The 26,269-nt window shown below is 50.5% G+C and overlaps 1 protein-coding gene across 15 annotated transcripts in view; it reads left to right on the top strand.

Moving 5' to 3' along the window:
- Window positions 1-26,269, top strand: part of RERE (arginine-glutamic acid dipeptide repeats) — a 272,298-nt gene that overhangs the window by 228,963 nt on the left and 17,066 nt on the right. For all 15 annotated transcript variants that reach the window (XM_053280800.1, XM_053280796.1, XM_053280798.1 and 12 more), the window contains 3 exons: window positions 20,933-21,095; window positions 23,407-23,499; window positions 24,200-24,399. In XM_053280800.1, coding sequence (XP_053136775.1) covers window positions 20,933-21,095; window positions 23,407-23,499; window positions 24,200-24,399 — 456 coding nt within the window. The remainder of the gene's footprint in view (window positions 1-20,932; window positions 21,096-23,406; window positions 23,500-24,199; window positions 24,400-26,269) is intronic.

The raw sequence follows: 26,269 nt of genomic DNA, 5'->3' as shown, positions 1-26,269 counted from the left end.
TTCCCCACTTTCTGAACACACCATTCTATTTTTGAACCAGAGCAGAACACCTTTGGGTGGTTGGACTGAAGGACGCCGGACTTGGTTTTTACCACTTAAAGTGCTAATGACGGATCATCTGGATGAGGTGAGAGGCTGTTGCTGCTACTTGATCAACTTTCACTAAATGGTTCCTGTAACCATAAAGGAGTGATGATCTCCCTCCTGAAAAATGCTCCACCCAGGCCCTATCCTCTCAGCCCAGGGTGTAATCTTGCACCCTCTTCTGATCCCGCCTGCAATCCACACAACTGTGCACTTTCTCATTAGAAGGTGTGTCCTGAACACCTTCTGTCCCTTTGAAATATTGCCGTTTAGGAGGAAGTTTGGCAAAATGTGCTGGGCTTCTCACTCTTCTCTTACTACTTTTTTGAAGCCTCCAGGGTTCTCCTGACGGGCTCACTTTTCTGTAGTTTGAACTGAAACCAACAAGTACGTCGTGCAGCCCTTGTCCCGTGTGGTTTTCCCCATAAAAGCCTTTTAAATGCCTGCCAAAGCTTGCACATCTGTGCAGGAAATCAAGTTTGCCATTTCGACAAAGCCACTCCTGGGCTTGGCGGCGTGGAGAACACGGCCTGCTCTTTTGGATAACCAAATTTAAATTGCGTTCTTCAGCGTATTTGAGTCACCATCAGGCTCCTGGGTCCTTTCAGTCACTTTTCTGAGATGAGCCAAAAGGAGAAAACCCAGCTTGTCTGAACATGTCGCCTTGCAGGAATCTGGCATGTTGCTGTTCCAGGGAAAAACACTTGTTTGCCAGTTCTCTTTTCTCCACACCAGTGCTGCAACTGTTTTGTTTTTAAATATATTATTATTATTTCTTGTTTACACAGTCAGACAGGTGTTATTGACTGGTTTGTTTTATCCAGACATCGAGTCCTTCCCAAGGACCTGGGATGCCAGAATTTTATTGTCAAGGTTGTTGCTGTTGTTATAGATATTGTCGCAGAATATAGGCTGTTCCCAGTAAAGTTGCTTTTTGTAATTGGCTGATGGTGATTTCTGTGGCCCCTCTGGTGTTGAGGTGCTCTTCAAGGTCTTTTGGAACTGCATCATCATCATCATCATTATTATTATTATTAGGAAGTCACAATGCCACTCTCAGGTTTGATGCCGTTTTTGTCCGTCACACACAAGGTGTCAGGTAGTGACTCGGCTGACCAGCCCCGGTTGGCTGGGTTGCTTTCCATGTTGCAATACACAAAGAAAAAAAAAATCATTTTTTCCAGTTGACTGTCTTCTCATCTCTCCCCTATTATGGCAAATTGTTATAAAATTGGAATGTGCGTGGCCTTCCGCCTTCTGGCTGAGCGCATCACGTGAGCTCATCTGTGGCTCTCCACCGAGGAGGCTGGCACCGACGGTCGCCATGGCAACCGCACCACAATTTCGTTACCGGTATTAAAAAGAAAATAACCCCGAATGGATCTAATCTCAAGTTTTATTTACTTCTCCTTTCCCCCCGTGCTGTTGGAAGTCATTGGATTGAAAAGCTCCGGTGTGGGAACTCGTGGCGTGGCTGCGGAGAGCATCTCTTCTGTCTCTTGCGATCGCGTGCTGGCCCGCCAAGGCTGCGGGTGGGGGCTTAAAGGGACAGCTTGGCCCCCATTTCCAAATCGGCCCTCGGTGCGTCCGCAAAGCTTTGTTGAGGAAACGTGTGCAAGACAGATGGTAGCGGTGAGATGGACAGACAGGTGCACCAGTCCGCTACAAAGCCCCCCAAGAGCCATAGGAGGGTCGGTTATTGATTAATTATATTTATATGCTGTTCAACTGATCAGAGACTTTGAAGTGGTTGGCAAAAAGAACATTGGAGACGAGGTCTAAGACATGAATTTCCAAAACAAAATGGCCAGTAAGCTGATACAGAGCCAGCAGCAGCAATTAAAAGCTTCCCGGAAGAGGGAGGCTTCTGCCTGGTGCCTAAAGGAATACAAGGAAGATTAGGGAGGGTATCCCATTGGTTGGGGGGACGGGACACGACCACTCCTGAGAAGGCTCTCTCCCTGGTAGCAGCACCCCAGCCTCTGAAGGTGATCTTAAAGGACAGGCAGGAACATATCGGAGAAGCTCAAACTCTCTGGAAAACGATGGTGTTGAGGAGAATTTAGAAATGGACCACAAAGCGTCTATAATTAGCTACACTATGTGTTGCTCTGGGGAGAGCACCTGCCTGCTTGCATGCAGAAGGGTCCAAGTTCCCTCCCTGGCAGCATCTCCAAGATAAAGCTGAGAGAAACTCCTGCCTGCAACCTGGGAGAAGCCACTGCCAGTCTGGGTAGACAATACTGAGCTAGATGGACCAGGGGTTTGACTATATGGCAGCTTCCTGTGTTCCTGTGACTGCACTGATTTATTTAGCTGAGAATAATGTTTTGGATTTAACAGGAGTATTGCATTTCAAGTCAGCATGGTTATAGCAATACATGGGGAAAGTGACACGAATGGGGACTAAAGTTCAGAAGCAAGCATCTTTTTCTTAGGTTCCCCCAAAATACACCTAGCTGGTTATCTTGATCTTGATCCGCTCATATTCTTCTCATTAAAGTCTGCCTATCTGTGATTGTAACAGTGGATGCGTGTGAAATAAGAAAGCCTTGAGAGAATGACTCTTCTCCTTCTTCTTCTTCTCCTTCTTCTCCTTCTTCTTTTAAGTACATTATATTCATAGCAGCCGTGTTATTCCATATGACACTTGCATCAGTCAGAACAGAGCTGCTCTCCAAATGGCTGAGACTTTAATAGCCTCCCTTCCCTCCAGGCTTTGTAATTTTCCAGACAAGATGGCAGAGCTGATAGAAATGTTTGCTCCGCAACCTTGAAGCAGATGTTTGCCCCGTGCTGGCTGAACAAATGTTGAACATAATTCATTATTGCCTCCTTCTCCCTATTCAGAGGGCTCCTCGGCTTCATAAATATTTTGTTTGGGGCTGTAATTAACTCTACCTAGAGGAGAGATGTGAGGAAGGCATTGACGACCTTGCTTAGACACGGCACCCAGCCTCTATGATCGGCCATTATATTGTTGAATGTTTGCAGTGGCAGAAGGGGGTCCCTCGACTGGTGGCCACACAGGGACGGGCCTTCTCAGTTGCTGCCCCGAGACTGTGGAATGCGTTCCCTATTGAAATACAATCCTCCCCATCTCTGAAATTTTTTAAAAAGCACTTGAAAACCCACCTCTTCAGACAAGCTTTCCCAGCTTTTTAAATTTTTAAGTTTTAACCTGTGTTTGGTTTTTAGATTGCCTTAATTGTGTTAAGATTTTTTGTGTATGTTTTAACTGGTTTTATGTTGCTGTTAACCGCCCAGAGATGAAAGTTTGGGGCGGTGTACACATTTGATAGATAAATAAACCAGATGGAATGAAGTTTGGGTAGTAATAACAAATCAGGCTTTATCTAGGTGGATGAAATCTTAGTTTGTGGTTTATTTGGTTACTTTTGAATTTTTGCAATTCGTTCAGGTATTTCAGAGCAATCTTCTTTTCCCCACAGCAAATGCATAGTATTGGAGATATAAAATCTGCGTTTTCTGACCCAAAGCTCAAAATGTGGAGGGGCTGGTAGTTTGATCATTAAAGTGCTTGTTTTAATTCTCTGTCCGAAGAGAATTATGAAGAGGATGAAGAATGACGCCAACTAAGAATTCCCCAAACGTTTTGTCAAGATGGCTGTCGTGCTGCTCCGCCTTGCCTTCAACAGGCTTCCTCTCTAAACTGGTCTCTCGGAGTACAGGGCCAGCCTCGCTCACGGAAATGCAGGAAGCTGCCTTACGCAGAGCTCTGCTACTGGCCCGCCAAACTCCGGGTAGGGCTGGGAAAGACCTTGGAGAGCCACTGCCAGTCAGTACAGACAATCCTGAGCAAGATGGAGGATTGGTCTGACCTGGTACGAGGCAGCTTCCTAGGTTCCTAATGGCAGAATAGAAATCTAGAATAGCCCGGTTTCTCTGATTTGCATTCAGCCGGAGGCAAAAAGCTGCTGTAGACAGAGCCTTGTGTTGCGTTCTCATTTCTTTGCTCAAGTGTGTAGTGCCAAGACCTTTGCAAAGGGTGTGTTGTCCACATTTCTTTTCTCCCACTTGAGCGGGGCGGGGGGGCGGGACTAGGCACTGGATCTTCACCCAGATGACGGACGACAAAATACTGCCAATGTATGAAGACCCTTCCTTGGTTGCACGTTTAGCAGACTGGGCAGCCAGCCTGCTGAGACTCTTCCAGCCGAGATTGGGGGGTCCCGTGATATCGCTGACTTCAGATGCCCCCCCCCCAGTCTCCGATTATGAATGCTATCCTTTAAGAATGGCAGACCTAATTTATATCACTGTGAGGAGTCGGTACACAGATGTGCATCATCATGAAGTTATGCAGCTCGCCGATAATTTGTGGGGAGCTTCCAGGAGAGTCTTCAGTAAGACTGTTTCCGCCCTCTACCCTTCCCCTCATTCGCTTGTCTAGTCATATTTATTACATCCAATCAAGGGAATCCAGAAGAATAAAGCCAAGGAGTTCTAAGGACCAACTCAGTGCTGTGGCCACTACAGGTCAAGCTGTTGACATGGGGAAGTGCTGTAATTGGGGTGGGTGTGAGTTTGTGTGTGTGTGTGTGTGTGTGTGTGTGTGTGGACAGTTTCCGCTCAGCCATATATCCTGTTCCTTCTGCTGCTTTCACTTGCTTTTTATTACCGGGATAATTTGCATGAAAACAACATCTGTGTTTGTGCTAATCGGCTGCTGTTGGCTTTCTGATGAACGCTACCAGCCTCAATGCCAGGATCACCCACTGGGCCCCGCCGACAGATGAGGCAACAGTAGCTTTCTGCCTCTTCAGACTCAGGATCCACATTTAATCCCAGTTGGCAACGCAAGTTCCTATTTTAATTTAACTTCTCTTCTCACTGCCTCAGCACACAGGGTCCAGTAAGACAATTTAAACATTTTAAAAATACAGTATCTTCAGAGAGCTGATCTTGTGATAGTGTACATGAATTGTCCCCTTTACTGAGCAGGGTCTGCCTTGGTTTGCATTTGGATGGGTGACGACAATCAATCCATCTTTATTACCATCGTAGATCAGCATAAAGTAAAAGGGGTGATTACATAAAAGAACAAATATTAAAAGCCTGTGGATAAATGACTAAATACAAGATGCAAACCTATTTCAAGGTTATAAGAGACCAAAAATAGAAGGAAAATTCAAAATAAAACTATGGTTATAAAGGAATAAATATTAAAAGCCTGTAGATGAATAATACCACAAGCATATACTAAAAGGCTATAAAAAATCAGGAGTAGAAATAAAATTAAGAGCATCATAGAAAGAGGCAAAAATGCATTATATAAAAAAGTTATTAAAAGACCTATACAATCATGCAGGGGTATGCAGTATACAATATATGCAGGGGTAACTAGAGTCATGATAGAAGTTTTAGTGCAGGGTAACCAGCTGGATTGCTGTAGAGTTATAGATCTGGAGGAGGGCAGGGCTCTTTGAATCGCTCTTACTCAGCAGGCAGAGGGCCTGCTGGAATTAGTCCATAAAGTCCGTTGCTGGACAGGAGGACATCGACCGCCGAATTTTAATCGCTGAGTTAGAGAAATCAATGGTGCCAGGCGGCTTCCTATGTAAAGTAGCACAGAGCTTGCTGGGAAAGGGGTTGGGGCTGCACTCCCTTCTGAAACCCCAAAAGGGAGGCGGAGAGGGGAGGCCGGCGAAGGGGGCGGTTCCCAAGACTCATTGCCCATTGGGAAAAGGCTCCATCCTGCATACCTATCAGGCAGGGAGAGGCGGTCCTTTTCACTAGAAATGTGATCCAGTGGGTGTAGTGTGTGCCTGGGTAGAGAGCAGTTCCATAAGCTAATGTGGGGAGGCAGACAAATCTAGCTTTAGTCAGGGAGGAGAGACAGGGGCTGCACAGCTTTGGCCCCCCAGCTGTTTTTGGACTACAACTCCCATCATCCCCGGCCACAGTGGCCAGTAGTCAGGGGTGATGAGACTAGGAGTCCAGCATCTACCGGAGGGCCAGAGTTGTGGCACCCTGGGCTACCACCATGTTCAGATCCCCACTCAGCCCTGACACTCGTTTTAGACGGCCCTGGGCAAGCCCGCGCTCCCCTTGCTGGGTGTCTCGGGTGGAACGAGGGAGCCCCGCCTTTGCTGCTGCCTTGAGCGCCGTGGAGAGGAGGGAGGTCGTGATGTGATCAAGCAGGACTGGTAGGATTTTGCCCAGCTGAAGAAAGCAGCCCATAAGCGTCTCAAGGTGCCTAATTTTGGCCCAGCCTGCCGTGCACGGTGGCACTTCTTTCCCGCCTCCCGTTCTCTCTTCAGCTGTCACGAAATGCCGGATATTGCAAAATGGCCTCTTATTAAAGCACACACAGGCACACGCAGATGTGTCAGCTGGCTGGGCCATTCAGCACATTGCAGAAAGGGGAAAGTGGCGTTTTTATTTCCTGGTCTCTTTCTTTTTCTTTTAATGCGGTGGTGATGGGCTGTTGGCAGAGCTGCCGGCTCCACACCTGGACAAGCGCACAAATGGAAAGGTTAAGCAGGTTGGTTAGGAGGCTGCGGTGGGGGGGGGGCACCATTGAGAAAGTGGAGGTGACGGGTGGTTTGAAATGGCAGGCGCTGCTAGCCGAGGAGGCTATCACTGCGGTGATCCGCTCTTAATTAACGCTGGGCCTGCCTGCCGAGCTGCGGCTTGAGCGTGTCGAATGCTGCGTGCAGAAACCGGAGGGCGGCGGCTGTGCTCCGAAAGGCAGCGCTTCAGCCAGGAAGCTCTCTCTGCCAGGCACGTGGCGCGGGAAACGTGCCTCCCCCTGGGCATGCTCTTCACAAAGCACTCCGCCGGCTTGGGCCTGCACTTGGATCACGGTCCGCTGCGTTGCTGTGCTTAAAGTCAGACGGCGCAAAGAGTGACCTGATCTCATTGAGTCGACAGATTCCGCGAAAGTGGGGGCGGTCAAGCCCTGAGCCAGGGCAAGACAAAATTACCCTCCATGCGGGGGAAGATCCATCGGCTGTCCAGCGCTCTTCCTGGCAGCCAGTGGCCACCATGTCCAGGGATGATGCCAAGGGGTCTCAGGTACTCGCTGCAAAAGAGATTTCCACTCCCTCGTCCACCAGACTCAGACTTTACAGCCAAGGGTCTGACAATGCAGTCCTATTATATCCGTGTCCTATAAGGAAAAAGGGAAAGGTGGTGCCGTCGGCTCGGTGTCGACGCCTGGTGACCACAGAGCCGTGTGGTTTCCGCGGTAGAATGCAGGAGGGGTTGACCATTGTAGTGTCCCATAGCTTGAATGAAATCTTTTCAAAGGCCTCCGTTGTTTAAAGATGCCTCGCCCATTCTCTCCTCTACCCCAGAGCAATCGGCAGCAGAATCCAGTGCAGCCAGAGAGGGAGGAAGCTCCTCCAGCCTCCCAGCAGCCCGGCCAACCCCTCGGCTTCCTTCCTGGCCAGGGACTCTGTGCAGTGGGGTGCAGGCCCATCTCCCCTGCAGCTTTCAGTTGGCCTGGTGCGACTCCCTCTCCCCTCCCTCGTCTTTCCTGCGGCATGGTCTTGGACTGGAAGAGAAAACTAGCTTGGAAAATAGGCCGGAAGTTTTGGCCTTATCCAAAAAAACCCCAGCATTTTCTAAGAGGAATCTGGCCCATTTTCTGGATAAGTTTGAAAATGCCAAGCCAGCTTCATTAATAAGGTGCATAAACCAACATCTTTAATTACCTTACCTCTAATTATGTAAAGCATAGTAAAATCCTCGCTCCCCTAGTCATGTTCTTTGCCACACTTTTGCTTCCCCCAAACTCATTATTCTAGAGTTGCCCCTTGATCACGTTTCCCCTCACAACTCCGGTACAGCAATGCTGCATGACGATGAGGTTTTCCTGCAAAGGCTTCTGGGTGGTTGTTGGTTTGTTTGTTTTAAAAGGCACCTTTTTCGCTTCCAGTCTGGAGTGAGACTGATATTCTACCCCCTCATTTTGCTTCCTTGCCAGACCAGGCCTAAGCTCCACGTCCCACCAGCTGCCCAGTGGTCTCTGCGCTGAACATCTTCAGACTGCAGGCAGAGGATTGTGTGGCTGAATGCTCTTAACCAAAGAAACTCTCACTGTGTAGCCCTGTTTAGGCAGTCATTGCACATATGACTAGTGTAGGTTGGAGGCAGACATCAGGTTTGATTTGTTTTGTTTTGGAGTGTTAAAGGCAGTTGCAGGAAGTTGTTTGTGGTGTGTACACTCATTTCTTTTTCATCTCTGACTTTTCCTGCTTAAAAAAAACCTGCCAGACCTATATGATCAGAGATTATACTAGGACAGAATAGATAAATGCCTACAATCTAAACCCTCTCAAACTACTTCTAAAAAAATTAATAATAATCACTTTTTTTTTTCTTTAGTCTTACTTGGTCTGTCTGGTCATGTGGGCTAAAGTAAAGTGTGCCGTCGAGTCGGTGTCAACTCCTGGCGCCCACAGAGCCCTGTGGTTGTCTTTGGTAGAATACAGGAGGAGTTGACCATTGCCTCCTCCCGCTCAGTGTGAGATGATGCCTTTCAGCATCTTCCTATATCGCTGCTGCCCAATATAGGTGTTTCCCATAGTCTGGGAAACATGCCTGCGGGGATTCGAACCAGCAACCTCTTGCTCCCTAGGTAGGTCAATTCCCCGCTGCCTCTTTAGGTGGCTTGGCCATGTGGGCTAGCAGAAATATTTATGGGCAAGTCATTTTTCTGGCCTTAATGTGCAAGGCTCTTGTGCACTTTAGCAGTGTCAGCGTAATAGATCTTTATTGCATCAAAACAAACCTTGACTGGGAAGAGAAGTGCTTTGGTGTTAATTTTACCACTGTACCAAATTCATCCAATTCTAGCAATTGAGTCAGAGAGCTGGGAATAGCAACTTCCTTTTTAAAATGGAGTTGTTACTTTTAGAAGAACAAAAAACACCTCACCCTTTATGAGGAAAAGTTCCTGTCACGAGCGCTGGGGTGATGGGTGGGGGGTCTGCAGAAGCTTGTTTGGGTCCGTAATGGGAATGTTAGCAGAAGAGTGAAAGGAGCTGGGACCACGCTCCCACAGGCGAGATTTGCCACGGGCCATAGCAGGAAGAGAGGATGGAAGAGAGGCAACAGTGGAGCACTCTTCTGCTTTTTATTGGTTTATTTTTCGACGAATATCCCACTCTCCTTTCAAGGAGCCCAGTGCGGTATACATGGTTGGGTTTATCTTCCCAACAGCCCTGTGAAGTAGGTTAGGCTGAGAGAGCAGCAGCTGGCCCAGAGTCAGCCAGTGAGTTGCATGGCTGAAGCAGGATTTGAACTCGGATCTCCCTGGTCCTAGTCCAGCACACTAACCACTATACCATGCTGACTTTCTGCACCACATGGGGAGTTGCGTTGGCCTTATAAAGCACTTGCAAGTGAAAATTCCTCCTATTTTTGGCCCGGTCTTGCAGACAAGCCCAGAAAAGTGGCGACTTTTTCATGTGTCAGTCCAGCCAGCTTTAGCTCCCAGGAAGCAAAGTGGGGGCTAGTCTGGGTGTTCAGATGGCCTCGGGGGGGGGGGGGTTCCCAGCACCTTGCAGGCAACGGAGATGCCTGGGAAGCGGATGGCCTTGGCTGCCTTGCATGCCCCAAAACTCCTCTGGCCGGAGTGCAAAACAGTAGGGCTGTCCACACAACTGTCATCCGGGTCGGAGGAGTGCCCAGCCAGGGTGGGAGAGCTGTGCGCACTCCCGATGCAAAGATCAAGGTAGGAGGAGGGGAGAGTGATTGTGTGGGACGTCGGAGCCAGGTAGGCCGGTTTTTGGTCCATCCTTGATAAAATGCTGGGGACAGAATGCTGGTTGGGCACACCTGTCCTACCTGACTCCCCCCCACTCTCCTCTCCCCCCACCCCCCAGCTTGATGTTTGGGTTTTTACAGCCACTGATCAGTAGCTCTTCTACCCTGCTGAGGGTCATGTGACCAGTCCTTGTCCCGTCTTCCTTTTGCAATTGAAATGAAAACCGTATCGCTCTGGATCCATTCATGACTGCCTGGCTTCGTTGGATGCTGTCGGTAGAAGGGAGGCATCAGTGTTTTCAGTAAACAGTATAGCTCTGTAACAATAATAAACATGGAAATTATTGTGATTGATATTGTGCATCTCTCCACCCTATCTTGTGCTTTGTTCTCTTTCACAACTGGGGCACCCCGAGAGGGATGTGCACGATCCAAGGTCCGTGCACCGGTTCGGCACCACAAGGAGAGGAGCGGGATCGCTCTCTCTCTCTCTCTTCTCTTTTAAAGGAGAGCTGGTCCTTACCTGCTCGCTGCCGCTGCAGTGGCACTTGTCTCAAGGATCCCTGCATGGTGCCAACATGCACATGGCAACCACCCATGGGTTCTTGGGACAAGCGTCGCCACCCCAGGAAGCTGCATGTGCCAGCCAAGAGCAGGTCAGGACCTGCTCTCTTCTTAAAAAAGAACCCACTCCCTGTGGCATCAAACCCGTGGCACCATCCCTACACCCCCGTGAGTGTTTTGCATGAATGACTTGGAGATGCATTCTGAGGGAGCAGATAGAATGAAAGCAGCCCTGATTTGCAGCTTGGAATAAGTGTTTGTTATGACAAGTTTAATCTAGTTTTAATTAGCAGGATACTTCACGGTGTGCTAGTCAGCGTTCTGTAGTGGGTCTGTGTGGGTTTTTGTGTTTTTTTTAAACTAATGAGGTTTCTTTAGTAACTTGCCACTTTGTTAGAGTGTTGCTGAATGTAAGAGGGATGGAGATTAATGAGAATTTCCATCTTACTACTAAGGCGATCTTAAGGGCTGCTTAAGTTGCAATTAGGATAGCGTTTAACTTCTCATGTTAGAACCAGATGACAGAGATGAAGAGACTGCCTCTCGAAGCAAAAACAAAAAGGGATCCCTGGTTTGAATTAATTGGATCTGACACGCAGACCACAACCCAAAATGCTTCCTGCTACTGAAGAGGCAGTGGCTACGGTCTCAGCACCTTACATAAATAAATAAATAAATAAATAAATATCTCTCCATCTCCATTTCTGAAGCTCGATTTGGCTTGATAAATTCCCATCTGCTGAATAAAACCCACAAAAAATAAGGATGAAGGAGGCTTCCCCCCCCCCCGCGCCGTTTCCGGCAGCCATTACATCCCTCCCATGCAAAACGCATTTTCCTTTTAACAGCCCTTTCCCTGAGCTCAAAAATGGATTTCCCTCCAGCCACTGTCATTCAATTATCACCTCGGGAAAGGCAATGCTAGAACGGATGATCCCTTTAAAACAGCCCGCCGGCTCCCACCCCGCTCTCGCATCTTCACATCTCGCCTGGCGCCCATCATTAAATGTAACACTGCCAACGTACATTATATAGGGTGACCCTGACGGCTGTCACTTTGATGCTGTGCAGAGATAATAAGATTGCACATGTAATGAAGGGCAGATAAATAGGAAAATGTTTACGGGGCCGGAGCACGGCAGTTTGAACAGCTTTATGGCTGCCTTCTGTCTGCCTCTCCCACCCTCCTTTCTTTTGGGAGACAGTGAAGAAGAAGATGACGACGACCACCACCACGATGGCAAAGGCGGCAGGGGCCGTTCTAGGCCAAAGGACCGTGCTCTGCAAATCCCCCTGTGATTCCTGTGACAAAGATTCCCGGATGATGTGGACCACAGCTCCCATCATCCCCAGCTGCAGTGGCCTTTGGGGATGATGGGAGTTGTAGTATACAACATCCCTGTTACAGGGACCACTGCTCTCTTCCCTTTCTGGCACGACTGATTGAGGCGGGGTGCATCCGAAGGAGGCTGAGGAGCAGCAGATGCATTTCGAAGCTCTCGCGTTGCCGTGATGGGTTTTAAAAGCATCACTTCTTTAAGAGTGTGGAACGCCAATGCAGTCTCCAGGGAGCAGTTATCCAAAGGCCATCAGCCCATTGCCTGGATCATCAAAGGCTCTGATCCTGGTGTGCCAGGAGACCCCTTCAACTTTCCCCCCCTGAAGAAACGGGTTTAGCTACATTGGGGCTGTGTCTGTCTGGAATTATAAGAGAATGCTGGAGTCGGGGAAGGCCCCTTGGCTCTCCAGCTGCTGTGGAACTACAACTCCCACCATCCCCAGCCACAATAAATGCCAAGCACGTGAACCCGAACCCCACGTAGATTGATTGATTGATTGTTCATTTATTCATTTCAGTGCACTGGGCTGCAGCGAGTCCCTTTTGGACAAGGTATGTATTTCAGATGACTCAGGAAAGTGAGCCAGACTGCATACTGCCGGGAAAGTTGTAAACCAGGGTTACTAGCCAATCCGTCCTTGAGCAGTTGATGGGCAGGAGGCATCTTTCTCTGCTTCAAAGGCAGAAGTCGGACATGATGCATTGAATCAAGACTTCATTCCTCCTAGTTCCCTTGCGTTTGTGATTAAGCTGGCTCATGTTAAGCCTGATGAGATATTGGGTTGAGAGTAGAAGTGGAGGTGGAAAAGAACATCTCCTCACAAGAGCTGTCATTTCCAGAAGCCCACCTATTTCATAATGTGTCCTTAGATGTTGATATTTAGAAGCCCTATCCTGGGGAGCCATTGAGCCAGGAGGAGGACTTTTCATCAGGCGTTCTTATAACACTGTAGAAGTTCCTAATTGTTTCCTGGAAGGTCTGCGTTCACACTTCCAGTAAGAGATTTCTGGGGATGGGTAGAGTCCCCCCTGCAGACCCAAGGGGGGCATTAATCAGCCCTGTTGGGCAACCTATTGAGAGAGTAGCAGCTTGATTAGAACTCTCACACCCTTGTTTGTCACTGCTGGCAGAGATGTGTGTGTATGGAGAAGAAAATGGGAATTCTGCTGAAGGCCAGCCCATAATGCTGCCTGGAATTTCTACTGGAAAGAGCAGCAAAGTGGTTCTAGTACACCCACTGTTGGTTTATTTATTGCATTTCTAGGCTGCCCCATCACAAGGCTCTGGGTGGTGCACAACAATTCTTAAAAAACAAACAAACATCAGAACAAACAACTTTTAAAAACACACTGCTTAAAACCACATAAAATCAATTTCAAAACAATCCAGAGCCATTTCTGGGGATTATTCCCTTGGCTTCCTCCTCCTTGTGTTTGCATGTGCGTTTTGAGCCGTGTTGTGACCTGCCCGGCCTGCACAACTACATACCTCGCAGGTCCCCAGTCTGTGGCTGTTCAGCTGAGTTCGACCCACAGGCTCTTGAATCCTACAGGCCTGCTGCTTCGACGCGTGTGGGCTGGGAACCTTAACTTCCGAGGAGGCAGTGTTCAGATTATCAAGATCCAGAACCCGCAGGACAGGATTTCTCCTTGGTTTGCTGTTCTCAACAAGTTCGGTGGCTGGGTTTGCACATCGGCAAGACCAAGAGTTGGGCAGCAGGAAAGCAGATTGGTTGAGTGTTTGGTTTCTGAATCTGGGGATTCTTTGCTAGTGAACTTGCATTGTTAAAACTAATGTGGATGTCAGGTTTGGTGTTCAGGCTGGTTGGCTTGGTTTGTATCCTGCTCTGCCCCATATGCTGCTTCTCCTGCAGCAGCATCTACTGTTAATGGCAGTCCTTGAAAGAGGTACTTGGAGGGTGGTTTGGGGACGGCGCTCAGTCCTGGGTATGCTGGTATTGCTTGATTTGTGCCTTTAAGAAGGAAATGAGGCAGAAGAGCCAGCAGAGGGAGCTGCTGAGGGCCTTTGCGAAGAGGCGAGGGTCTCCCAAGAACATCACATAGCAGTGCAAAATGACCGGCCGAATGGCAGGATAGATTTCTTTAACATCCAAAGTGGCCTCCCTATCCAGCGGAAGAGGGTTGGTTTCACTCTCGGCTGCAGAGGCTTCTTTCCCTTTTCTTTCCAGTGCTTGGAATGGCCCTGCAGAGAGGCCAAGAGGGAAGCTGCTATTGGGAGGGTTGATGCTCCCTGGATGCCGTCTCTTCCCTCCGGAAGCCCTTTTGCACCCGAGCCGATCTATCCCGTCAGCCTTGCCTTCCCCCTTCATTAAAACGGGAACAAACGGGGGTACACAGACTTGGGCTTGTTCTAGAGAATCAGTGGCCCTGCCTGGCATTTTCATCATTCCTGCCGCCGCCGCCGCCACCACCATTATATTCGCAGAGTAATTGGTCGGTCTTGCTTTGTGATGGCTCCACGTTGAACCTGTGTCTCTGTGTGTGTGTGTGTGTGTGGCTTTCTCTCACTTGGCAGAGCTATGCTCGGGGGAAATTAAAGAGCAATTATGAGGGGCTGGCTTGCTCTATGATGCCATAAGAGGCACTTGAAGGTAGAGCGGTGCGTTCCGGTGCCCGGCCTGGCGAGGAGGGGGGTTGTCTCCCGCGGCAGCCTCTTGGATTTGCAGTGCACACATGGCGATAATCCTGTGTTTACCAGTGGTAAGGCAAGCGCACTGGCACAGCTTGTACTGTGTATTTTCCATTTGAAAGCTACTGATAAGGATAAGGAGGGGCTGTGGAAATGAATCTGGTATCACAGGAACTGAACTGGTCAAAGTGGGGTACTGAAAAGTGCCTCACCCAACAATTCATTGTTCAGGGCAAATACGGGTAAGAGCATAAAACGGGGACAAGAGATAAATTGGGCACGGCGGGTGGGGGGGGAGGACCACGAAGGGTCTCCTGCCCACTTAAGGCCACAGTAAATGTGTTCGTCTTTTTGTGTTGTGCTTTTTAGAATTATCGTGTTTATAGTCTTCTGAGCCTCCTCGAGGAGTGAGAGAAGACACAAGTTAGAAATAAATTTAGCCGGAGGAGAATGTAGGGCAGCAACAGTAAGATGAAACCCAGGACATGGCATTTATGCTCAACTATTCCCGAATAAGTGGCCATGTGAGTGGGACCTGCAGTAGAGCAGTGTCAAAAGCGGTGGTGAGTTATAAGGTGACGTAGGAAGCTGCCTCATACTGAGTCAGAACCTTGGTCCATCTCGCTCCGTGATGTCCACACTGACTGGCAGCGGCGTCTCCAAGGTTGCAGGCAGGAGTCTCTCTCAGCCCTCCCTGGAGCTGCTGCCAGGGATCGAACTGGGGACCTTCTGCCTGCCAAGCAGGTGCTCCACTGGCCATTGAGCCCCTTGTGCCACGGTGCCCTCGGCGTGTTTTCCTGCTTGGTGGCAAATCCAGGTGCTCCCCATGTTCTCTGCCTTGATCCCGATGCCGCTGCGACCCTCTTCAGCTTGTAAACACTAATTGCGCTCACCCGTGGGCGTCGCGCATGCACAGATTCGCCCCCAGAGGAGCCGCCACGTCAGTTTGTTTGCCGCCGAGCCAGCAGAGAGTCTCGTCGCACCTTAAATGCGGAGACCCGGGATTAGCAGCAGGCAACGATCCGCTTCGTCAGATTGCTCACGTGTGCTGAAAGTGCACAGCCTCTTTCCGTGCTTCCTGCTTGGTCTTTCCGTTGATGGGGCTGTGGGGTGGAGCATCCCATTCCTTCCCCCCTCTGGAGGCCAAGAGAAGGTGCACCATGATGGGGAATGGGGCCACTGCTCAGTGGCAGAGCACATGTGCTTTTTGCATGCAGAAGGGTCCCCGGTTCAATCCCTGGCAGCATCTCCAGGTAGGGCTGGGAGGGACTCCTGCCTGAAACCTTGGTGAGTCGCTGCCAGTCAGGGTAGGCAACACTGAGCCCAGTGGACCAAGGGTCTGACTCAGTAGAAGGCAGCTGCCTAGGTTTCTATGAGCTCAGGGAGTGGGCTTCATTTCTCTTGACACTGCCACCTTGTGTCACAGGCCACCGTGCTATGGTCAGTAGCGAGCACAGCAGAAGTCCGTCTTCCAGGGCGCAGGGACTCCATGTGATATTTGGGGTGGCATTGATGGCAGCCTCCCTCTTGCTCCCTCTCCCAGCAGTGAGCATGGCCCAGATCTCCTTACAGAACCCAGCAGGGCACGCTAAGGACGGGTGAGGAGCAGCTGTGAAGCGATGAGGTCACACACACCATACGCATGGCCCGTGTGGAAAGGACTCACCTTTGCACCCCGCAAAATCCTGCAGGCGGCTCAGAGGGGCACGCAGCGTGGAGTTTGCTGTTTCGCCCCAGCCTTTCCCAGGGTAGTCGAGAGCTGAGATGTTTTGGGAATAGACAGAGACCCTGTCCACTGCAAGGGTGCATTTCGTGCCCCAGGGTGAAATGGTGAGGACAAAATCGGAACAAAATGGTCCCCTCTGCTGATGCTTTTCTGCAAGGGACTTTGATGTATCTCTTCCTCGGGAATGTTCAGTTGCTGCCACAAAAAGACACTTAAAAATAGACTGCATGTGAGCAGGCTTGGCTGGGAGCTGCCCTCCGAGCGACAGGAGCCGGCCGCCGGGAGCGCAAAAGCAGCCATGGGGTCTGCCTTCGGGGCCCGGCCCCGGGTGTCTGCTCAGCCTGGCCTTTCTTGCTAGCCCCGGCCGCCACACGGAGGCATTAAGCTGTTCCGGCGACGCAGCCGCCTTCTGCGAGCGAAAGGGGTGAGATCACCCAGGAACAAAATGGCCATTACGAGGCCCTCTGTGTCTGCGGCTGTGTTGGCGTGCGAGCAGAAAAACACCGCCTAATCTGCGAGGCAAGCCTTTTGTGAAGGGCCCTTTTGATCAATGATCGCCGGCGTTAATGTTTCAGGAGGCTATTGATTTCCAGAGCCGCTTTTGTTCGCCTGAATTTATGCACGGTGGATGGGCTTTCTGTGGCCGGCACACACTCTGCATGTTTGATTAAAGTTCAATTGGCTTGACTCGCGGGGAAGCTGTGAGCCCGAACCACCTCGCCTCCCTGTTTGGAGAAGCAAAGCTTCCTCGACTTTGTCCTTTTGTGTGTGTTCGGGCTCCCGCCACCCAGGCAGTCCCCAATACGGCGCTCCTAATCCTCTCTGATTCACTCCACTCCGGCATTTAATGCCTTTGCTAGACATGATAGCCTCTGAGAGACGAGGCAGCTCGGAAAACCCAGGATGGAATTGCTGTGCAGAGCCGGACATCGCCAGTGGTTTTGAGTGTGCATTCACCCTTGTCCAGGCACCCCCCTCGTTTAGATGAGCCCCGTAGAATTCAAATGACGGTGCGTTGCTCTCAGGCTGGCAATCCTCGATGTTTAGAATGTAATCGTACGCTTAATTCAGCCGCCGTTCTTGAAATTCCAGCTTTGGAAAGACGGCAGAGGCCTTTCACCCCATCACATGTGCTCGTAAACGGCTTGCTTCCTTAATGATTGATTTGCAGTGGAATGGATGGATGGCCTCAAGTGAACCTCTTTAGTTTGAGTTGATAGGCAGTCCTGTTTCTGTTCCTCATAAAAGGGAGAAAGAGAAGCCCCTTTACCGTCCCTTTCCACAATGCCCGTCACTAAATCCATTCATTTTTTCCAAGTGTCCATTGCCTGGCTCCTAAATTTTGGGATTGGCTCTTAGACCATCTTATTTATGTATTATTTATTTTCCCTCCCCAGAAAGTGAGTGCCTTCTCTGCTTCGTTCCCTCCTACCCCACCTGCTTCCATCTCCTCCCCGCCAACCTTGGCTGCCCCTCGGAGCTGCTGCAGGGAAGACTAGATGGCAGCAGGGGTGCTCTTGCATCTGCTCTCCCACAGAGGAGAAGGCCCACCAACGCCACCCCCAGCCAACTTCTTCCTGATGGACCTTTTCTTTTTCTTTTTTCTTTTTGCATTGGACCTACTTGGCTCTAAGAACCACCAGCACTCACAGCCAGAAACGTGATTGTTTGGGGGGTTTTAAATTATGCGTAAACTGGTTTAAGAAGCCTTGGCTCGTACATATAGATTGAATGAATAAGCACACGCTCAGCATTGAGTTTGCTGAGGCTTTGGCCCAGTTTCTTCTTCTTCTTCCTTCACTATCTCTACCCTCCATCCAGATCCCAACCCAGTGCTTCCAGTTTCCCAACGCTTCCCTTCCTTGTTGGCTAGACACAATTCCTGCTCTCCATTGGCAACCATACAAGTGGCTATGTAGACACTTGATGACACCCAGCACCATCAGTGTTTGAACTAGCTCTGTGGCGGTGGGAAATCAGATGGGCAGGAACTCCATAGCTCCTGGCATGCAGAAGTTCCTAAGGTCCAACCTCTAGCATTTCCTTCTCTCCCCACCCCACCTCAAGTTCCCGTATTGCTGGGCTGAGGCGTTGTTGAGCCACCAGAATCGACGGTCCTGGGCTAGATGGATCGATAATGCAATGCAGCTTCCTGAGTTCAGAACCGGCACCAAACCCTGCTGATGTAGTCATTCCTTGTTGGGAGGAGGGTGGTAAGTGGAGTGTCAAAGGCTAATTCCATGCTAGGAGACACTAGGAAGGGGATTGAATAAAAATGCTAGATGAGGCAGAGGTTCCTAAGTGTGTGTGTGTCTGTCTTCCATTTTAAGTGTTCCTGATATGAGAGAGGCGGAGCAGGGTATGTGTATGTTGGGGTTAATGTGAGTTGACGGGTACATAAACACCAGTGGTGCGTGGGCCTGGAGAACATGCCCACATTGTCAGTGTCCTCAAATTTGCACAGTGGCTGGTCAGAGCAATTGATCCCTAACGCATGTCCAAGAATCTGAATTATTCAGAGGTGTCGCAAGCATTACCCAGTTCCATAGGCATAGCCTCTGCATCGGTTTCATACATTGCCCGGACTGCATATCTACTCCCCATGTGGGGAGAGTGTTGGCCGATTGGCCGACATACACACTTGCCAATTGACATTGTTCGTTGCATGTGTTCTTCAGCTAGGCATGCTGGGGACGAAATGCACGCTCACGGGGGCATGGTGCAGATTCCCCTGTGGTGTACAGTATCTGCTCCCGCACTGGCCATCACACACACACACACACACACACACACACACACACACACGGGCGTGCCTGCATGTGTACACAAACAGCTCTCCTTGGGTGGTGGTGATGTTGCACCATAACAACTGCAAGGGTTTTCTGTTGGCCCCCAGAGTGGGAGCAGAGCCAGCCAAAATCAAAGGGTTTTCCTGGAATTGCTCCAGAGTTTTCTGTTTCACACTGGCCATCTTTGAAAAGCCTCCAGCCGTGCCGGTTAACTCTCCTAAGGCGGCATGTTGGGTTTGCTTTTTCGCTTAATAGGGCCGCTGTTGCTCTTGTCCCGTTTGTGGCGGGGAGTTTCGCCGACGGAGAAGCTGTGAGATGTGGCCTGGGAGTGCACAGGTTGACGTTTATAGGGATTAGATCATAGGCCGGTTCAAAGAGGAGGCCCCCTGCTCTCTTTTGTGGGCGGCAGCAGAGGCTCGTTTCAAGAGGCTGCTTCGAACACCTCCAGTCCGCTTGCATCTTGAAAGAGCCGGCGCTGTTCCCCCTCGAGGCAGACACGCCGCTCAGAAATGATGGGGTTTCAAAGCAAAGCACAAGGAGATTAAAACCACATGCTGCGCTTGAGTGCGACATCACACCTGCTAGTTTGAATATCGTCTGCGCCGCTTTTTGAACGTAAGCCAGGTTCATTAGGCTGTGGAATTAGCACGGACTTCTCTAGGCGTGTGTTTTTACTGCCTGATTCTCCTAATGTGGCCGTGTATGTTCAGATTAAAAGATAGAGTGCTTTAATATGGTTTGGGTATTGCGGTAGAGCCTTGTCCCTAATACGTATTAATCTCAGGTGCGGGTTTTCAAACCAGGGGTGTTAGGGAGGATTAAAAAAAAAACCCGTCTGTAAAATATTTTCCTCCTCTTCCGTAATTCTTTCCAGTACCATACAGGAAAATCTTAAGTACCAGCTTAAAAACCACAGCTGAGCAGTGTTGGGGGCAGGTCAACAGAACAAAGTTGTAGCCCATGCCCTACAAAAGTCGGGCTTGTCTTCCCAGTTTCAGACGTTGGCAGTTCAGCAAGGCTTTCTTGGAGTTGGCCATGAGGCTCGCTCACAGATTGGTGTGAGATGGTGTTGGCAGCAAGGCTGGTGCTCCCATGTCCAATCGGCCTGTCCTCCATGCCGGAGGGCTGCCATTGCTGTCTGTCCGCATCTATATGTGATTTTGACGCATTTCTGACTTCAGTAAGAAAGTGGTGAGATGAGATCCTTTCTACAGACTGGAGACAGAAGTACTTGGTAGCAGTCTTTAATAGTCTCCTTTGCTAAGTAGGGTGTGCCTTGGTTTGTATTTGGATGGCTGACTGCAGTGAGCGCTGCTTGCAGTAAGATCTTCCTCTTCAGGGACGGGACCCTAGCTCAGCAGTAGGGCGTCTGCTTACGTGCAGCTTCCATCCCTGGCAGCATCTCCAAGTCGGCCTGGGAGAGATTCCTGCCTGAAACCTTGGAGAGCTGCTGCCAGACAGTGTGGACGGTCCTGAGCTAGATGAACTGAGGGTCTGACTCGGTATAAGGCATCTTTCTGTGTTGGGAATGTAGAGAATGTGCTTTGCATGCAGAAGCATCCAGGGACAATCTCCGGCAGCGGCTCCAGGCAAGAATGAGAGGGACATAGGAAGCTGCCAAACTGAGTCAAACCACTGGTCCGTCTAGCTCAGTCTTGTCTACACTGACTGGCAGCGGCTCTCCCAGCCCTCCCTGGAGATGCTGCCAGGGACTGAACCGGGGACCTTCTGCGTTCCAAGCAGGGGCTCTGCCACTGAGCTACAGCCCATCAATAATAAATGGGTCCTGAAGATGATGGCCAACATCTCTCTTGTTTGTTTGTTCGCAGCGTTGGGTCTTCAGAAGTAAACCTCCCGTTTAGGTTCCATTTAATTTCATTTGAGGGGTGGGGAGGCCTGCATCTCAATCCTGCCCTTACTTACCCAGGCGATTTTTCACATGAAACTTGGTGATGTGGCCTTCAGTGCCCATTGAACGTGCCGTGTCAACGTGGCTGGGAGAGCTCCGTTGGACCCAATTGCCATTCCTTCTGCTTTTTCAGGGAGAACTGATCACCTTCTATTACTACTGGAAGAAAACCCCTGAAGCGGCCAGTTCCCGGGCGCACCGCAGACATCGGAGGCAGGCGGTGTTTCGGAGGATTAAAACCCGGACAGCTTCCACGCCGGTTAGCACCCCCTCCAGGCCCCCCTCCAGCGAATTCTGTAAGTAGGAGACTAAAAGCCGCGCATTTATTTCTGTTCAGAGGCACGGGGCTCAAACAGGCGGTAATGGCTCTCCGCCTCGGGCCGAACGCAGCCGGGGGAAATGGAGTTCGAGCCCCCGGCGGCCCCTCCTCTCAATTCATTATCCCCGCGGATGGCAGGTGCCAGGGATCAGCGAGCAATTGGTTTTGTGCCGCACGGGAGGCAAAAAGGCTGCTGATGGAAACGTCGCCCTGGCTGTAAACACGCTTCCATTTAGCCCCATTTGCATGGGAAGCACAGCTTTCTGCGGTGCTGGATTCTGTGGAGATGAACCCCGCAAATGCACATCCCAGTAAGAGCGAGTGTAGTCTTCTGCCATCTCTGGGTCTGGCCGTGTAGATGCATTGCTTATGCTTGCTACCACTGACAGGCCCTGGTGTGTGTGTGTGTGTGTGTGTGTGTGTGTGTGTGTGCGCGCGCGCACACACACACACACACACGTACTGCAATTCCATAAGAGCACAGAAAAGAAGGTGGCCCCGGAGGGCAGAATTCAGCTTCCTATACACCTCTACTTTCTTCCTCTGAACAGTTTTCTAGTCCTTATGGCTGCAGAGGTCTGCTTGAAAATATGTGGACAGTAAAGGTGTAAAGTGTGCCGTTGAGTCGGTGTCGACTCCTGGCGCCCACAGAGCCCTGTGGCTTTCTTTGGTAGAATACAGGAGGGGTTGACCATTGCCATTTCCTGCGCAGTATGAGATGATGCCGCCTTTCAGCACCCTCCTGCATCGCTGCTGCCCAATATAGGAGTTTCTCATAGTCTGGGAAACATACCAGCGGAGATTCAAACCGGCAACCTTCTGCTTGTTAGTCAGGCATTTCCCTGCTGCCCCACTCAAGGCGGCTACCCTGGGTAAAACCCCGTATCAGGGATGTAAATGCTTCAGAGGAGAACTGTTATGAATCTGGAATGATTTCCCTCTTGGAATTTAGCCTCAGTGTCTTAAGCTTCCTTGATCCAAGACCCGAGGATGCTGCCATGCACCCTGCTCCCAAATGGCAAACTGCGGACCTGAGCAGCATGGAGGGGGTGTTACTTTCCCCCTGAATCCCTGAGGGAAATAGATCCCCTGCTTCCATGCGCTCTTGGGCTCTTCCCAATCCAGATCCCGACCAGTTCTGGCCAGTGTTCCCTCTAACAGGGACTCCAAAGTATTGTTGACTACAACTCCCATAATCCCCTACTGTAGTGGCCTTTTCACTGGGGCTTATGGGAGTTGTAGTAAGAAGCATCTGGGCATCTGTGTGGCAGGGAGCACTGGTCCTGACTCTCACCACTTCAAGCAGAGAAGGGGCCATAGCTCAGTGGTAGAGCATGTTTCGCACGCAGAAGTTCCCAGGTTTCGTCCCTGGCGTCCCAGTTCAGAAGGATTTGGGGTAGCAGTGGATGGGAAAGATCGCTGCCTGAGACCCTGGAGAGCTGCTGCCAGTCAGAGTAGACAGAGCTAGGTGGAAGTCAGCTTCCTATGCTCAGGCTGCAGGCAGCACGGCAGATGGATGCCTTGTTCCAGAGCGATAGCCGTGCTGGAGGCTCCTTTGGTGCCTGGGAGACTAACGAATGTATCGGGGCATACGCTTCCGTAGACCAGCGCCCGCTCCATCAGATGCCTGGCATGTTATCCTCTCTTGGCAGACAATATGCACTTGGGTATATAAAGGGGAAAGCCATAAATGGGGAAGGCTGTACAGTGCAAATGGTTCAGTGCTTGCCTCTTGCACACAAGTTCCTGTTCAGACATTACCGGTATTTTGCATGCGTGTACAGATGTCTGCACACGTGTACATATTTCTGTGTGAATGCCTGCAACCTGTGTTCGTTTTAAATGAATCTCGGTACAGGCCCCCTGAATTGCAGGGTGCAATTGGGAAATGTACCGCTGTACCTGTGTTCAACATAACATATGAATAACTGTAGGCACAGATTTGTACCTGTGTGTGCTGTGCACTCATACCAGGGTTGGACATAACGTTTGAAGAGGGCCAGTGTTGCCTTTCTTTCTAAACGTGTGTGTGCGATGCATGCCACATGAAGGATAATTCTTCATGTGTCTAATGAAGTGAACTCTAGTCTATGCAAGCGTCTACCAATAAATCTGTTAATCTTGAAAGTGCCAGAATATATATTCATTCATTCATTTTCTCTCTCTCTCTCTCTCTCCAAACGACTATCTTGTTGCTGATGTTGGCACAGCCAGGGCGGGGGGTTGGAGGGAAAGAAATTTCCCTGACTTGGTTGTTTGCTCTTGTCTTCCCCTCTCTCTGCTCATAGTGGATCTCAGCTCCGCTAGCGAAGATGATTTCGACAGCGAGGACAGCGAGCAGGAGCTGAAGGGCTACGCCTGCCGCCACTGTTTCACGACCAGTAAGCAGCTTTTGTGTCCCTCCTCGGTCTCGTGCATTCCCCTTTGTAGATGAGCTGGATGTGAAGGAGCAGGGAGGTTCCCTTAGGTCTCTATCACCATTTTGTAAGCATGCGCCACTTTTAGGTGGACATGTCCAAGGAGGTGACCTGGGTGCCCCCATGCCCTACAAAAGAGGACTTTGCCGCTCTGGGTTGTCTGGATTTGGGGGGTGTTTGTCTATGTTTGGGCTAGGAAGGAGGGGTGTGCACAAAACTGGAAAACCCAATTCGAGTAGAACCAGACTCTTAACTGAACCTGGTCCCATTCCATTCTGTGCACGCTAGAGCCAGGCCTGGTCTGACTCTAGTCCGAACCAGTTCGGGCCCGGCTTGTGGGGAGGGGGAAGGTTTTTTTTAAAGAACAAAAATGGCAGACATTCTGGAGCGCCAGGGTGTACTGTTGCTGCCATGGGGGGTTGTCTCCTTATGTCCCTGCCCCCTCTGGGCATTTTTGGGCCGTTTTCAGTGGTTGGGGCCATTTTGGAGGCCGCCGCGCATGCCCAATGGCCATCTGCGTGGCTGGGATGTAACCCAGGCCATGCAGAAGAGAGAGACAAAAATAGGTGTCCCAAGTGACCAAGACAATGTCCTGATTGCACATTTTGCCCGGCACGTGTCCCGTCCCAAAAACTGTCCCCTGCTTTCCTCCGCCTGCGAACAGCCTCCAAGGACTGGCACCACGGTGGACGGGAGAACATCTTGCTGTGCACCGACTGCCGCATCCACTTCAAGAAGTACGGGGAGCTCCCGCCCATTGAGAAGCCGGTAGACCCTCCCCCCTTTATGTTTAAGCCTGTCAAAGAGGAAGATGACGGACTCAGCGGGAAGCATAGCATGAGGACCCGGCGGAGTCGAGGCTCGGTAAGCCAGCCGCTGCCTAGCCCGGGGGGCGGTTCCGGTTCTGGTGGTGATGGACTACAACCCCCATCACCCCCTGCCGCGATTTAAGGATGAGGCTGTTTTGTGGTCAGTGGCTGGTGCAGCTGAGCCAACAGCACCCACCCCTTTGCTCTCCTGTTTGCCGGCTGCACGGACGCAAATGATATATACGCCGTGTTTGGCTGGTTCAGACAATTCAGCAGGCGGGGTTGGGGCTGTGATCTGAGGCTGGCCAGGCGGTGTCCTCCCTCCCCTGACACCCTCCGCCCCCTTGCAGAGCTGCGAGGTAAACATCCTGGTTTCGTCACGGTTGTTGATCAAACCCAGGAGCTGAGGTTTGAATGTGGTTTCCAAGCCACAACAGGGACCCAGAGGTTTGGGGTTGAGCCCAGGCAAGAGAAAACCAGCTTCCGGGGCTGGGCAGTGCTTCGTCCTGCCTGAAAGGAAGCCCTGGAGGGAACCGATACTCTCTCAGCCTTAGAGGTCGTCATGGAGCATGATTAAAGAGACCATCTTTTGCTAAAAAGCCATCTCCCCCAGTGCTGGCTTCCAAGGGTTTGCTGACCCCACCCACCTACAATAAGGGCTGCAGAAACAGATCCTGTGTGCAAGCCTGCCTCCCTCACAGTTGAGCCCTTGGTCCTCGGCTCCAGTACTGTCTACTCTCACAACCAGCTACATAGGAAGCTGCCTTCTGCTGAGTCAGACTCTTGCTCCAGCTCACTCAGCATTGTCTGCTCTGGCTGGCAGCAGCTCTCCAAGGCTTCGGGCAGGAGTCTTTCCCAGCCCTACCTGGAGATGCTGCTAGAGGTTGAACCTGGGCCCTTCGGCATGCACAGAACGTATTCCAGCAAAAGAGGCAGGCCTCCCTCTACCCCGTCAGTCGGAGGGGAAAACCGAGCAGGTTTTTGGTTCCTCTTCTCATTCATACGGATTGGCAGGGGCTGCCGGGCAGCCAGCTCCTCCTTTTTCACCCCAGTCGCTCGATTGCTGCATCCCGGTTGCCGCCAAACTCCTTGTCGGTTGCACCGTCAGCTCCTTGCGTTGGCTTCATCCTGTTTAGGGCAGGTCTCGCTAGCCAAACAGCTGCTGCGTGAGAAAGCAAGCCAGTGGAACAGTGTGAATGACTGCGGCATCATCTTCCTGGTACACCACCAGCACGTTCAAGCCATTGGCAGTTTTAGGAAGGGCCCATGCTGACTCCAAATGCCTTTCTGGCGCTGCTTGTCTATCCTGCTCTTGGTTTATTCTAGGTTTTTTTAAATACTGTTGTTTGTTTTAAGATGGACTAACAGCAGCAGCAACAAATATTTATATACCGCTTTTCAACAAAAGTTTCCAAAGCGGTTTACATAGAGAAATAATTAATTAAATGGCTCCCTGTCCCCAGAGTGCTCACAGTCTAAAAAGAAACATAAGACAGACACCAGCAACAGTCATTGGAGTCATTGTGCTGGGGGTGGATCGGGCCAGTTACTCTCCCCCTGCTAAATAAAGAGAATCACATTTTAAAAGGTGCCTCTTTGCCTATGTAGCGGGGAACTAAGTCTGTAACATGTGCAATCCTTGGTTTTAACAGACCAGGCTCTGAGGAGGGCTACAAAAAGTGGACAAGCAGCTACAGTATGAAAAATACGGAGAGTCTCTCTTCTGTGGCTGCTTTCGGGGGTCGTGTGAAATGCAGAGTTAAAACCGTTTAACGGGTCCGATTGCTTAGGAATGAGATGTTCTTCATCAGGCACAAATCACTAAAAGAGATTCTGCATCCAGGCTGATAGCTCCTTAGCTGGGTTTCCTGCTGGCAGGAAGAAAGGAGGGGCAAAGCAGATTCTTTTAATTAGCGGATAAACAA

This window comes from Hemicordylus capensis, chromosome 16 (genome assembly GCF_027244095.1).
Source record: "Hemicordylus capensis ecotype Gifberg chromosome 16, rHemCap1.1.pri, whole genome shotgun sequence".
Classification (NCBI taxonomy): Eukaryota; Metazoa; Chordata; class Lepidosauria; order Squamata; family Cordylidae; genus Hemicordylus; species Hemicordylus capensis.
Note: the sequence above shows the minus strand (reverse complement) of the source record. Positions and strands in the feature narration are given on the sequence as shown.